The sequence below is a fragment of the Peromyscus eremicus genome, chromosome 9 (assembly GCF_949786415.1).
Source record: "Peromyscus eremicus chromosome 9, PerEre_H2_v1, whole genome shotgun sequence".
NCBI classification, from domain to species: Eukaryota; Metazoa; Chordata; class Mammalia; order Rodentia; family Cricetidae; genus Peromyscus; species Peromyscus eremicus.
This window is the reverse complement of record NC_081425.1, coordinates 80,634,236-80,647,844: the sequence shown is the minus strand read 5'-3', so window position 1 is coordinate 80,647,844 and position 13,609 is coordinate 80,634,236. Positions and strand designations below refer to the sequence as shown.

The 13,609-nt window shown below is 44.2% G+C and overlaps 1 protein-coding gene across 4 annotated transcripts in view; it reads left to right on the top strand.

Annotated features, from left to right (window-relative positions):
- Kcnma1 (potassium calcium-activated channel subfamily M alpha 1) overlaps positions 1 to 13,609 on the top strand; it is a 715,240-nt gene that overhangs the window by 503,345 nt on the left and 198,286 nt on the right. For all 4 annotated transcript variants that reach the window (XM_059273863.1, XM_059273862.1, XM_059273861.1 and 1 more), the window contains exons 10-13: positions 830 to 940; positions 2,754 to 2,859; positions 5,581 to 5,663; positions 9,708 to 9,777. In XM_059273863.1, coding sequence (XP_059129846.1) covers positions 830 to 940; positions 2,754 to 2,859; positions 5,581 to 5,663; positions 9,708 to 9,777 — 370 coding nt within the window. The remainder of the gene's footprint in view (positions 1 to 829; positions 941 to 2,753; positions 2,860 to 5,580; positions 5,664 to 9,707; positions 9,778 to 13,609) is intronic.

Genomic DNA, 13,609 nt, shown 5'->3' with positions numbered 1-13,609 from the left:
AACCAAAGTCAGAAGCAGCCTAGAACAAAGTCAGCATTTTCACATTCATGTCTCCCCGGCTTCTGCCTGTTGTAAGGTCTTCAGGTGAATTAGTTTGGCTCTCGGGGGAAGTCCCAAGCACCGTGAGGCAGCAGTCCTCTGGGAACCCAGCCACAGCAGGCAGCTCCATCTTCCATTCCATGGGCATCCCATCTCCATTTAGCCCCGAGTAATGCTCACTTACTGTAAAGTGTTACATGCCCCCATTGTGGGAGAAGTTATGGTAGAAAAATGCAAAATTTCCTTTTTACTGCTTATGGCCAGCCGAGCCTATAACGTGTCAAGCTGCACATTAGCCACCCTGATAAAAGTCCGCTTTCTTACACACAAAATCATCGTTTCAGCAAGATTTGTTATCTCATTACCTGATAAGCTGTATGTCATAAACCAAGACTGCTGCGGTAAATCTCCCAGGAGGACGCTTTGTGGGCAGAAAGGGAGAGATAGGAATCTGCAAGGGACTTGATAATGTAGCATTTAAGCACAAGCATAATGCCACTTATTGTTAAATGCATAAAACCGCTTGGCCAAGTGGCTGGGCTTTTAATAGGATTTTGTGCGGCATCAGGTGAGCAGCCATATGCTTTTTCTCTCCAGGAGCCTCTGAGCAACTGTTAGTGCCATCGCTTTGCCTCATGACCCACTGGGGATGGGCACTGGGTTGACAGGGGCTGAGGGTGGAGAGAGATGTTCCCCTAGCAGCCGCCTCACTTCTGCTGCCTTGTCAGGGACCAGGATGTGGGGTCACGTCCCTGGGTCTGGCTGGAACTAACTGGCCTCTCCTATGCAGGCACATTGTAGTCTGTGGCCACATCACTCTGGAGAGTGTCTCTAACTTCCTGAAGGACTTTCTGCACAAGGACCGGGATGATGTCAACGTGGAGATCGTCTTTCTTCACAAGTAAGACCCCCCTCCCCCCCCCCCCCCCCCCCGCTGCTGTCACTAGGGCCTCTGGCCAGCCATGTGCTTCTGTCTGAGTGTCTGTAGGTGTGTGGTGGAGATGGAGGTGGTTGAGAATGGGGACAAGGTTGAATAAGCCATGGCTCCTGCTGGCTCCTTAGGTAAGAGGTAATTTTCCACAGTTTGGTTTAGAACCCTTGGAGGGCGAAGCAACATCCTAGTCCAGGGTTGGAAGCCGACTCCAGTGAGGTGGTCTGGGACCATATCTGAGTTTCTTTCTGAAATACCTAACAGTGAAATTCACTAGGATCCAAGTCACCATTCTTGTCCCGTCATCAGGGTGGACCTGTGCAATCAGGTGTGTCTGCTGTGCTGGTGTGGGATAACGAATGTGATTGTGTGGATCGTTTCCCAGTGCAGCAGAGGGACCATGCAAGCCGAGAAGAAGCAGGGTAACAAAACACGGGACAAAAGGGACTTAAAGAGAGAAAGGTTGACTGCAGCTTGCAGTTTGAGGGTCCATAGAGGCCTGGGAAGCATGGGGTTGAAAGCGTGAGGCAGCTGCTCGCCTTGAGTCTGCATGCAGGAAGCAGAGAGAGGTGAATGCTGGTGCTCAGTCTGTTTTCTCCTTTTGTATTTAGTATGGGCCCCAGACTAAAAGATGGTACTGCCCCATTCATAATGGATCTTTCTACCTCACTTAATCCAATCTAGATAATCCTTCACATAAATGTTCAGAGGTTGGTCTCCTAGGTGACTCTAGATCCCATCCAGTTGACAGTATTAACTAGCACACAGTGTACTAGGTATATTAACACTCTTGTTACACTGAGTCTCTGTGTGGTGCCTGAGGCCGGCTCTGTGTAGATGGATTTTCATTTAATCCATAGACATAGTGCCAAGTGCATCTTTAACCTGAATCCTGACTTAACCAATGACTGGCTGGGCAAGTTACTTCCCTATGCCTCAGCTTCCACATCTGTGAACAGAGGAGATATTCTGTCTCCTTGGGGTGTTGTAAGAATGAAATGAATCTCGGGCAGTGTTGGCACATGCCTTTAATCCCAGCACTCGGGAGACAGAGCCAGGCAGATCTATGTGAGTTCGAGGCCAGCCTGGTCATCTACAGAGGGAGATCCAGGACAGGCACCAAGACTACACAGAGAAACCCTGTCTCAAAAAACCAAAAAAAAAAAAAAAAAAAAAAAAAAATGAAATGAATCAATTTATGTGAAGTGTGCAGAGCCCAGTTAGGCATGCAGGAAATGTTCAGTAAATGTCAGCTCTTATTGTGAAGGAAAACCTGATTGGGCTGTACAGTTGACTTAAGGATAGATCTCCCCATATAAATCTATTTACTCATGGGCAGTACCCACCCTATATGGAGAAAGACTTTTGGTAAGACATTAGCTCCCTCAATTCTGAGGCTGGCAAGTTGCACAATCTGCCATCTCCAAATTGACATACCTAGAAATCACCTTCATCTAGCCCTTCCAAGGTGGCCCAGTCAAGTTGACATATATAATAACCAATCACATTGATGCCACAGCTCTGTCTTTTCTAGTGGTAACAATGAGGAAGACACTTTACCACATCAGCCCCAGCCTTTGTAAGGCCAGAGACCTTTGGGTTTGATTTCAGTGGTGTTTACTTCTCTTAACTATGAGTCTTTTATTTAGGGCAGGGAAGGAGGTTTCTCAGAAGGTTAGGGCCTTTGTTCAGGTCTTTATGTGGAAATTAAAACCAAGGGAGCCACAGAGTCTGAGATCACCACTGTATTGTTTTAACAGTTGTTTCTTATCTGTCTATACAGCATCTCCCCAAACCTTGAGCTTGAGGCTCTGTTCAAACGACATTTTACTCAGGTGGAATTTTATCAGGGTTCCGTCCTCAATCCACATGATCTTGCCAGAGTCAAGGTAAGGAAAAATAAATGCTTTTACTTTTTCTGGAGGGTTGGGGTCATGACTCCCAGGGCAGCCAAGAGCCATCTTCTAAACTGTTAACTAGATAACTCAGATGTTACTAACCCCAGTACACTCTTTCATTGGCCCCAGGACCTTGCTCTGCTTGTCCACCCTAGACCATCTGCAAGTATTTCACGTTTAGGTTAGTCTTAATATAGAATATACTTCTCTATTTTCTTCTAAATCAGCCACTCCCAAAGTAGGGCTCAAACGTTACATTGGGGCTATCTCATCCCCATGGGTCAGTGGGTAAAGGTACTTGCTGCAAAGCCTGTTGTCTGAGTTTGAGCTCCAGGACCTACTTGGTGGAAGGAGAGAACCAATTCCCACAAATTGTCCTCTCACTTTAATGTGTATACACATACATACACACACACACACACACACACACACACACACACACACACACAAATGAGAAAGGAATAGGCATTTCCAAGAAGCCATAGAAACAAAAAATGAAGCTGCAATTACTGAAACACCAAGTAGGATGAAGAACACAAAGAGCAAAAGGAATAGCCAAGTGACAGCGATAACCACACTTTTCAATAACAACTTGAAATATGAAGTATGAGCCCCAAATCCCCAGTCAAAGGACACAAATTAGGTGAATGTGTTAAGAAACAAACCATCTTTCTGTTGTCTACACAAAACTCATCTAACTTTCAAAGATAGCCACCTCCTTAAAGTGAAAGGATAGAAGAACCATCCTAAGTGAATGGGAGCAGGAAGCAAGCAGGTGCCAGTATCCTGCTATCCCACAAAAATCGACCTCAAACTAAAATTAACCAGGAGAGACAAAGAGAGACACTTTGTGCTAATCAAGAGAGCAATCAACCAAGAAACTCTTATAATACTAAAATGTATACACCAAACTCTGGTCCGCCCAATTTCATAAAGCATACTACTGGACTCAAACATATAGAATAACTTCAACTCTATAATAGTGGGTGATTTCTATACTCCACTCTCTAATAATAAATAAAAGTAAAAAAATTAAAGTTGAACAGATAAAAAGCCATGCACAATGTAACATCACAAATGATTAGTTTCCACCTAATGGAACTCAGCATAGGTTTCAAATCCATTAATTATGTCTGTGAGAAATGTTAGAAAAGAAAATTACACAAAGCTATAAAACATTTGGGCTTCCTTTTTTCAAAAACAACAACAACAACAACAACAACAACAAAAAAACCCCACCAGACTTCGCATCATTTGGTAATAAGCTAACTGTATTCTTCGTGGACCCTTCTGAACTGGCATCTTCTCATAAAGCACAAGCAAGGCTTTAGAAAAGAAAGGGACACAGCTTTAGAAAAGAAAGTGAGCTGGCATCTGCTACTTCATTCATTTAACACAGTTTTTGTGAGTGTGTTCAACATTTGTGGGCCAGTGGCAGTTCATTAATACTGTGTGAACCCACGGAAGTTTAAATGCTAACTGTGGTCACCAAAGAGTTCCGTAATTGCTGTAGCAGCAAACATCGAAAATGCAAAAGGATTTGTGTGAATTCTTTACATTGCTAAAGAAATCAAGAGACAATGTGTGACATACCAGGGAGAGAACCACGGCCCTCCTACTGAATGCTGGAACAATCTAGTAAGTACAACATTGTGAGCAGGAGACTTGCAGACCCAGGTCAGCATGTGAATTCTCATGCTTATGTAGCTAGTTCATCTTAATTTTATCCAGACATGACCCAAGTCATAAGGACAGAGAAAATAGCTTTTGTTCACAGGCCTAATTTAAATGCAAGCAATTATTAGCACATCAAACTCATGGTCCCTCTAAGGAACAAAAACCCCCTTTTGGCTCACATTAAGATAAGTCAGTAGGTTGCCTTTTGGATCCATCTGCAAAGAATCATTTCATTTATATAAATTATTTGTCTTTTGAATACCTGAGTAGTAACGAACAGTAAACAGCATTGAGCTGTTGTCTATTAAGGCTCCAGTTTCTTCTTGGGACACACATAATTAAAATGTACATAAGGTTTGATGAAGGATTTTTAAAAAAAGATTTACTTATTTTAATTTGATGTGTATGAGTGTTTTACCTACATGTATGTATGTGTACTTCCTGTGGCCTGAAGCCTACAGGCCTGAAGAGGGAGTCAGATGCCCTGGAACTGAAGTTTTCAATGGTTGTGAGCTACCACGTGGGTGCTGGGAATGAAACTTCTGTCTTCTGCAAGAGCAACAAGTGTCTTCATCACGGAGTCCTCTCTCCAGCCCCTTGACGATCCCGTCTATGTTGCCGACTCTGCAACTGTTTTTGTCCACATCCTAACCTGAGGGGGAGGGGTTTAACCCAGTGACTTCTATTTCCTGGCTGGAAAAATGAGGATGATTGTACAGACAGTGGAAAGAGGAAGTGGGAATGAGATTGAGCGGCTTAATGAAGTGAACTTGAAGGACTTTAGCAAATATGCCTGTAAGCAGCCAGGCCAAATGAAGAGCATAATTACTCAGGTTCACACTGGAATTTTTATCCTCTAAGAAAGATCTGACCTGCAACCTACACATTTGACAAGACTATTTTTTTTTTAGCTTTTTTTCCCCTTTCCTTGCAAAATACCAGGTTCTCTAAATGCTGTCAACAAAAAGAGACTGCAGTTGAGTATATCTATTTATATGTTTGTGTTTGTTAAGATTTTTCCTTTTGGTCTCTCAGATAGAGTCAGCAGATGCGTGCCTGATCCTTGCCAATAAGTACTGCGCTGACCCGGATGCAGAAGATGCCTCCAACATCATGAGGTAACTTAGGGAATCAGGTGCTGGGGAAGGTCCAGGATTGGTCTCCCAATTGCTTACATGTTCCCTCTTTTGGGTTTGCAGAGGACTGTCTCTGTGGACCATCTTTCCTTCATATACCAGTCAACAATGGCTGCTGTCTGCAGCTGGTGGAGCTGAAGAGAGTGTTGCCATACAGGGAACCACCAACAGGAAGTTCCGAGTTAGCAGATGGCATGGCTAATGCTCAGAGTTGCTCTTGGGTCTCAGATTCCTAGAGAAAGAACCAGAAAAGGAAGGATAGGTCCAGGTCTAAGTTAAAGTGCCCTACTCTCAGGGCTGGGGAGATGAGTCAGTTGGTAAAGTGCCATGGTGCAAGTGGAGGGATGTGAGTTTAAACTCCAGAACCAATTTTAAAAACTGAGACATAGGGGCACACTTGAATCCTAGGAATCAGACAAGCAGATCCATGGGACTCATGGGCCACCTTGCCTAGCCTAATTGGGTGAGTTCCAAGTCCCTGAGAGACCTGTCTCAAAAAGCCAAAGTGATCCACATCTAAGGAACAACACTCAATGCTGACTTCTGCCTTCAAGTGGCGTTACACGCCCCCCTCCACCCCAGATTCATATCCATAAAATCTTAAATTTTCATTTTTTAAAAAACTATGTTATCTAAAAGGAATTGGACCCAAGATGTCTTTACTAGGGGAGGGTCTTAAAGCACCTCCAGGAGGTATTTTTCAACATGTTCAACATCTTTGCATTTGAAACAATTAGCAGGTGGTCTTGCTAGGATCCAGTGGGTAAAGGCTAGGAATGCTGCCTAACTTCCTACAATGCATAGCGCAATCCCTATCTAGAAAACTATCTGGCCCAAAATGCCAGTAGCTGAGGCTAAGAAGCCCCTTGTTAGTACGTCCCCAGCCTGTCTACATCAGGTTGATTATTGTTGCTCTGAAAGCCATTGGTTAATTAGCTTGTCTCGGTTTCCCTTGATGAGATGAGTGGTCTTCAGGGGTTTTGACATTACTATGTATCTCTGAGATACTGAGTTATATAGATTATTTCTTAATCCTAGATGGATCCAAGTCCCCACTCTTCATGTTTGGTTTGTTTGTTTGTTTGGAAACAGATCGTGGTCTGGGGAGAGACAAATCTAGAACACTAATAGTTAATGCCTTTTTTACACATGGACTAGGCCTCGCAAAGGCTAGTTTTTAACCCCGACTCTAAGACCCTAATTTACTCTTATTTCAGAAAAAAGTTTTCTTTAGCTATTGTTCTTCCCACAGACCTGACATCATATCTTGTATCTTGAAAATGACTGAAAAGTCCAAACATTTTGCTGTCGTTAGCTAAAATCCTTTTAGATTTTGTTTTTTTCTCTGATATAAATTTTAGAATAGTCACTTAAGGTAGGGGAAGATAATAAAGAGAACCTTCTAGAGAGAGCCTGAACTAAGTGAAATACTTCATTTCCACTGTATTCCCAACAACTCTTGCTTAACAGTGAATAGCCGTCGTTTGGACCACACATAGTCCAAATGCTAATTGCAGCTTGCTTCTCTGGGATTCAAGGATTTACCCCTAGCTGAGAGTTGGGACGTTGCCTTTGGGTCTTTACAATGCTCATGAACACTTCATCTCGGTTTCAATTAGTGTTCGCCAGGTACATGGACTTGCCCATCAGTGAGGCAGAGGAATTCCTCTGGTGCATTTAGGTTGATCCAGTCTTCCTGTCAGTATCTGGACCTTCTGTCTGGAAGAAACCATCTGGCATGATCTTCTCCCCTTCCAGTCACTTTTCTTTGGCAATAGACTCGGTTCCGTGTTTTAAGGAAATTTGTGCATCAAGTCTAGTAAGACGTGGCTTGCCAGGCTGCAAGGAGGGTGCCGTGGGAACTGGCTTCACACCTGAGCCCATCTCCTCCTACCAGGCCTCAGTGGAAAGTGACCACACAGGTCCACTTCAGTTAAGAATGTGTCCCTTGTCATTTTTGGAACTAAGTAGTATTTCTACCCTTTGACACATTTTTTCCCCCTGTCATTTGAAGTGATAAAATTGTCCTTCAGGGGACAAGTCTCCATCTTTTTCTTTATTGCAAACAAAGAAACTAGGAGCACGAAACTTTTGTTTTTGACCACACAGAGAAGTTCCCGGAGTGTGTACTTTTATTTCTCCTCAGTGGTGAAAAATAGAAATGTGTGGTAGCTTTGAAATGGGCATTTCTCATCATTGTAATATTTTATTGGAACTGAGGATAAAGGGTTAATGTGAGCACACGTAGATGTCAGGGAGAATGATGGGATGGCAAGGTATAGAACTCACTGGGTATAGAGGGCTGTTAGGAATGTAAGAAAGGGGGAATCAGTGAAAGATCTAAAAAGAATCAGTGGAAGATCCAAAAGGGAATGGCAAACTCAGGGTTAAATGTGGCTTCAGCTTTTCTCTTATTTGTATATTCCTCCTTAGATTAATGAGACCAATCTGCTGCTTTTGAAATTAAAATGTCAAAGAGGCATTTGAAATGAGCTAATGCAGAATGCTGGCTGTGGACTGCACCGAGAGACAGACAGACAGGCTCAAAAGCCCCGAGTTACATCTCAGCAGAGGCCAACATGACACTCTCAAAACTGACAGGAAGTCCTTCCGGTGCAAAGCTCAGGGTGAATGTGTGCAGAGAGGCTTTCTTGGGAACCCTCTCTCCACATGTCTGGCTGCAGTTTCTTCAGATGAAGCTGCTGTCTGACTGCCTTCTTTCCAGTTTTGCAGAAAAAGTGGCAAGGGGAAGAACGGAGCTTGGTGGGAAGTTTGTAGGGGCGGTTGTGATAATTGCGCTTGCATTCCTGATGAGGCTTAGGAGGTGGGCCTTTCTCTGGAATTCCATTCTTTAGCCTTCCTTGTCATAGAAGGAAATGTACAATGTCACCCCTGACAGGGTTGGTAATGACAAAAACCATAGCTTACACGTGGAGAGGACCTTTAATGATTTCAAAGCATTTTAACATCTGGTCTCCCATTTGCTCCTCATACCAAGCCTGTGAAGTAAACAATGCAGGTACCGTTGCCCCCAGTGTCCAGATGAGAAGACAGGAACAGAGAGGCCAGGGATTTCCGGAGGGTCACCCAGTTCATTAGCACAATAGCTGTGCTGGAAGCCAGGTGTTTCCATTCATGGGCTCCTTACTTCTCCCCTTTGGCAGTGTGATTGACAGGAGAAGGGATGCCAGGGAAGGTTGGCTGGTGGGGTCATCCAGGCTTGGTAAAGGACCAAGGGCAATCAGAGGAGATTTCCCACCAAATCACCATATATTTAGGGTGCTGGTTTTTAACTTGAACCAGTGGTCAAGTCTTCATTATGCTGTGGAAGGCAGAGTCCTTGATCATATCCCAAGAGTTCTGCTTAAAAATCACATTTATGAGAATGTCCAAAGGGTATGTGATAATCAGAGCCATTTGTCAGGTGGCCTGTTTGAGCTGTCATCATTGTCTCAAGTTGTTAACTGGACACAGAGCAGAGGGGTTTGTTTTAGGCACAGAGGTTTTTTTTTTTTTTTTTTAGGCTGGGGAGTGGGAGACTGCAGATCTCCAGAAGCTTATGGTCTAGGCTTACATTACCTGTCTATAAGCATCAAAAGCTCCCATCTCCAGTCCATTCGGGTTCCTATTCCATCTCCTAGGCATCACAGGAGTCCTTCATGTTTGTTTTTAAGGCAGAGTCTCATGTTGCCCAGGCTAGCTTTGAACTTGCTCTGTAGTCAAGTCTGGCCTTAGAGTCTGATCACTAGTCTCCATCTATCCAGAGGTATGGTCAGCGTATACTTTACTGCTCTGCCTGTCCCTGGTGTTTGTAATGCCTGAAATATATACCAGTGGGTCCCTTGTCACTTGTTTTTCATGCCACCAGTGGGTATGGTGAGGAGAGCACATTCTTTATTTGAACACAGCCCCCTGCATGGCCCTGGTTGCCAACTTGGCCAAGGTTGCCTAGTCAAATGACTCCTCCTCCATCACACTCTGTGGGTCACACAGAGCCTGCTTCAGTTCTGGTTCTTTCTTTTTCAGAGTGATCTCCATAAAGAACTACCACCCGAAAATCAGGATCATAACTCAGATGCTGCAGTATCATAACAAGGTAGGTGGTAAGACTTCTAGGCCTGAAGCCATCCTCAGAACGTGGGCCCCAGTCCCTTCTCTCTCTCCATACAGCCTCACATGTACACATATATGCATGTAGGCACACATGTATGCATGCCCCGAGGTCTGGCAGAGAACGTGCAATGGTTAAAATGTCCCTTCTCCCTAGGACATTTCTTCAGGGAAATCAACTTCTTTTTTTTTTGTGGTGGGTTATTGAGAGGAAGTGTCTTTGTCACCTTCTTGTACTAATTCATCCACTCAGGAAGAAGCTATTGAACCCTTTGGTTCAGAAATATTGATATGTCCTTAGATCCTGTCCATACCTAAGTTCCAACAACTTGCATTTCTATGTCCTGCAGCTATTCAGTCAATAACTATTGAATACCTACTCTATAATTAACACTCTTCCTGTTACTCAAGGGGTAGGATAACTGGGAAGATAAAATCTGATCTTGTGTCCTTAGAGACTGATCCAGTAAGGTGTAGAGAGCGTGCCAGATAAGGGATAGGATTTCTCTCTGTGTGACCAAGTTGAGCAGAGAAGGCAGACCATGACATTATCCTCAAATTCAGAACGGGAACCTGCCTAGTTCCATTTGGGAAAGTAGTAGTCTACCCAAAGGCTGTACTTAAAGCCATGTTCCCGGTGTTGCGGCTTCCAGTGGGGTCTGGTTAGAAAGAAGGCAATCACGAGGGTTAGTGTTGCTGTTGTAATTACCTCCCATTGAGACAGAGCTGAAGGCCTCTTGTGCAAAGGCAGCACTCCTTCACTTGGCTTGTGGTTGTGCTCTAGACAGCTTTGGAGGAGGGAGGGTAGCATCTTGTTCTCCTTGACACGGTACCAGTCGTCTTCTTAATGGAGCTTCGAAACTGCAGGCTTCTCAGTACCTGGGGCCAGGTGTCCTGTCTGAACAGAAATAACTCCCTGCAGGGTTATGTGTGACAGCATGCCCCATCTTATAGGCCATATTCTCTACAAAACAAGCCATCAGGTGTCCCCGGGAAAATCCCATTCTGCCAAATGCCACCAGCCCCATGCCATTATTTCTTAATTGCTGGCAAGTGCTGGCCCATTTTGCAGTGTGGAGGCCCATCAGAGGCCATTGCTGAGTGGGTCCTGCTGTCAGCGACTGGCCCACTGCTTGGAACTGCTGCCCAATGCCAACCATTGCCCAGCCCTCGGCAGGTGGCTCTATTGGAAATTCTGTGACTCTCTAGTCAGTGGGTTCGGTGGTGGGCAGCGAAGTTGACTCCTCTGTTTGTCTCTGAAAACTCAAGGTTGAGATAAGGGGGCTATTGGTAACTCAGAGGCATCAACCCAGAGAAGTTCTTGACGGCAGCCTCTGTAGGTGGAGGTGAATTTTATTAGCGAGACAGTGACTGGTGACAGTTCCTGCTGCAAGGAACACTCCTTCTTTCATTTGTGATCTGAAATTTCATTTAGTGTGGGAGTGCTTTAAACGATTGTTTAGATTTTTGGCTGAATTTAGACTGAAAAGGAAAATTAATGTTGTATGTTTAGAAAGAGATGTCAGTTCCTTTTCTTCTCTTTCCAACGGGTGCTGATGTAGCATCTTCAAGAAATTAAAGAGCGTCTCTGCTGTGGAGTTCTTGTCAAACTCAAAGCAACTTGTTTGGCCTCAGAGCCAGATGGTACCTGGTCAGTATTCACATGAGGACAGCCACCCGAATATCTTAGACAGATTTTCCAGTACAGTCCTTCAGACACTGTGTTGAAGACATCAACAGACCCATTATGATTTGCTTAAAACACATCTTGTTCAGAACCTCCCCACTCACTCTACTTGGGTTTCTGGGTCAGGCAAAATCGTTTTCAGAACACTGTTAGATTAGTAAGGATACAGTGACAGAGAACTTTGACAAAGGGCATTTTCCTCTGTTATTTTACATCTCCCTTTTAGAATGGGCGTCCTCTTGTTTTTATGTTTTAGATCATTCTTAGTAGGTTTTCGAATAGACAGTCCTTCCCCCGGCTTGGTAGCTATGCAGTTGCCTAAGGTCACCTCCCCCTTTCACACACACTTCTTCTCTTCCTTCATCTTCTTCTTCTCATGGCTTTTTCTCTGCACTCATCTGAGATGCCCATAGAACTTCACCCACTTATACAGGCACTTAGGAAAGACCTGATGTTTGTGGGAAAACCATGCCACTGAGAACATATTCTGGAGGGGGTAATGGCTCCCACAATTGGACACCAGGCTTGAAATAAAAACAATGTCAAACTCCCATGCTGTAATGAGGGTGATATTCTAGAGCCTAGAGGGATGCAGGGAAACCGCTGGCCTTGAGTTTGTCATCATAACAATTACAGACGTTTGTGTCCTGTTTTATGGGTTTCAAAGAGCCTTGACATCCATTACCTCATTTAGTCCTCATTGGGCCATCTGTGCATTTTAGCATCCCAGTGTAACTTCAGACTAGCAGGAGTCGGAGCTCTAGCCTAGGCAGATCAACTCTGGCGAGCACAAATCACCATCACTCAGCAGCCAGCAAACTAGGACAGGATAGCCAACTGCCACCTTCTATTTAAATGGGACAGGAGCCCACAGAACCAAACTGTGGTTCCTGGGGGAAGGATGGTGCTTTCCAAAATGGGTCTCTTTACAGTGGCTATGTTTCACAGAGAGAACTTTTAAAATCTGGCCATCTCTGAATGAAGAAGGAAGAGTGTGTTGGCTGACATGTGGGTAAATGGTTTAAAGCTCTTCAAAGACAGAATGATGTATGGTCCACTGGAAAAAAAGCATCATTCCTAATAACTCACTTGTTAGTGGCTTTTTTAATTTCCTAAGCTTCTTCTCACTGATATGGAAACCAAGTCTCTGTCACAGACGCCAGGTCTTTGAGCATCCTTGTTGTCTCTGCTGGCATGTGGGACATAATTGTGTTCATCACTGCCTTTGTAGAATTTCCTGTATCTGTAAGATATTCTGACGAAAGCACCTACATAAAGGGCGTTTTGTTTCAGCTCACAGCTCAAGTCATGGTCTATCAGAGAGAGGAGGACAAGCTACCAGGAGTCTGAAGTAGCGTGATTATGTCACATCCACAACCAAGAAGTAGAGAGATGAATACACACAGTTACTCAACTCCCTTTCTCCACTTACACAGTCCAGAATTCCAACCAGGGAATGGTGTCACCCACAGTGGGTGGGTCTTCCAACCTCAATTAACAGAATGAAGATAATCCTTCACAGGCATGCCCTGAAGCCCATCTCCTAGATTAGTCTAGATTCTGTCAGGTTGATGGCACAAATCATCATAGGCAGCTTTCTGTCATTCTAGCAATGAGGCTTTGGGACATGATGAGTTGGCCTTGTTTTCATAGGCTTGTGATGAGGCAACACATCATTCCGGGAGAGATTGGTGGAAAACAATGAATCAGTTCCTGTCCATAAAACCAGAAAGATAGGACTGACTGGTGTCCTGCTAGCCTCTTGGAAGGCAATGATCTCAATGCCCCAAAGACCCTCTGTTAAATTCTACCTCCCAAAGGTTCCACTTCCTCCTAAGAGAGTACTACCCTGGGGATGAAGCTGTTGGCATATGGTCCTTTAGTGGACATTGATTGAAGATGCCTACTACAAAGTCCATTGTTAGACTTTACTGTATTTTTGTTTTTCATAGTATTTCTCCAAGGCTAAATATGTAGTAAGAGAAGGAAGTGTGACCAGAATTCATTTCTCCTGCCTTCCTAGGATGGCACATTTTCAAAGTCTTTCTCCATGCAGTCAAAGGTGTTCCAGTAGCATAAATGGAGGGGGAGGGCATGATAAATGTTGGACCTGTTTTTTCTCTTTGCCAAC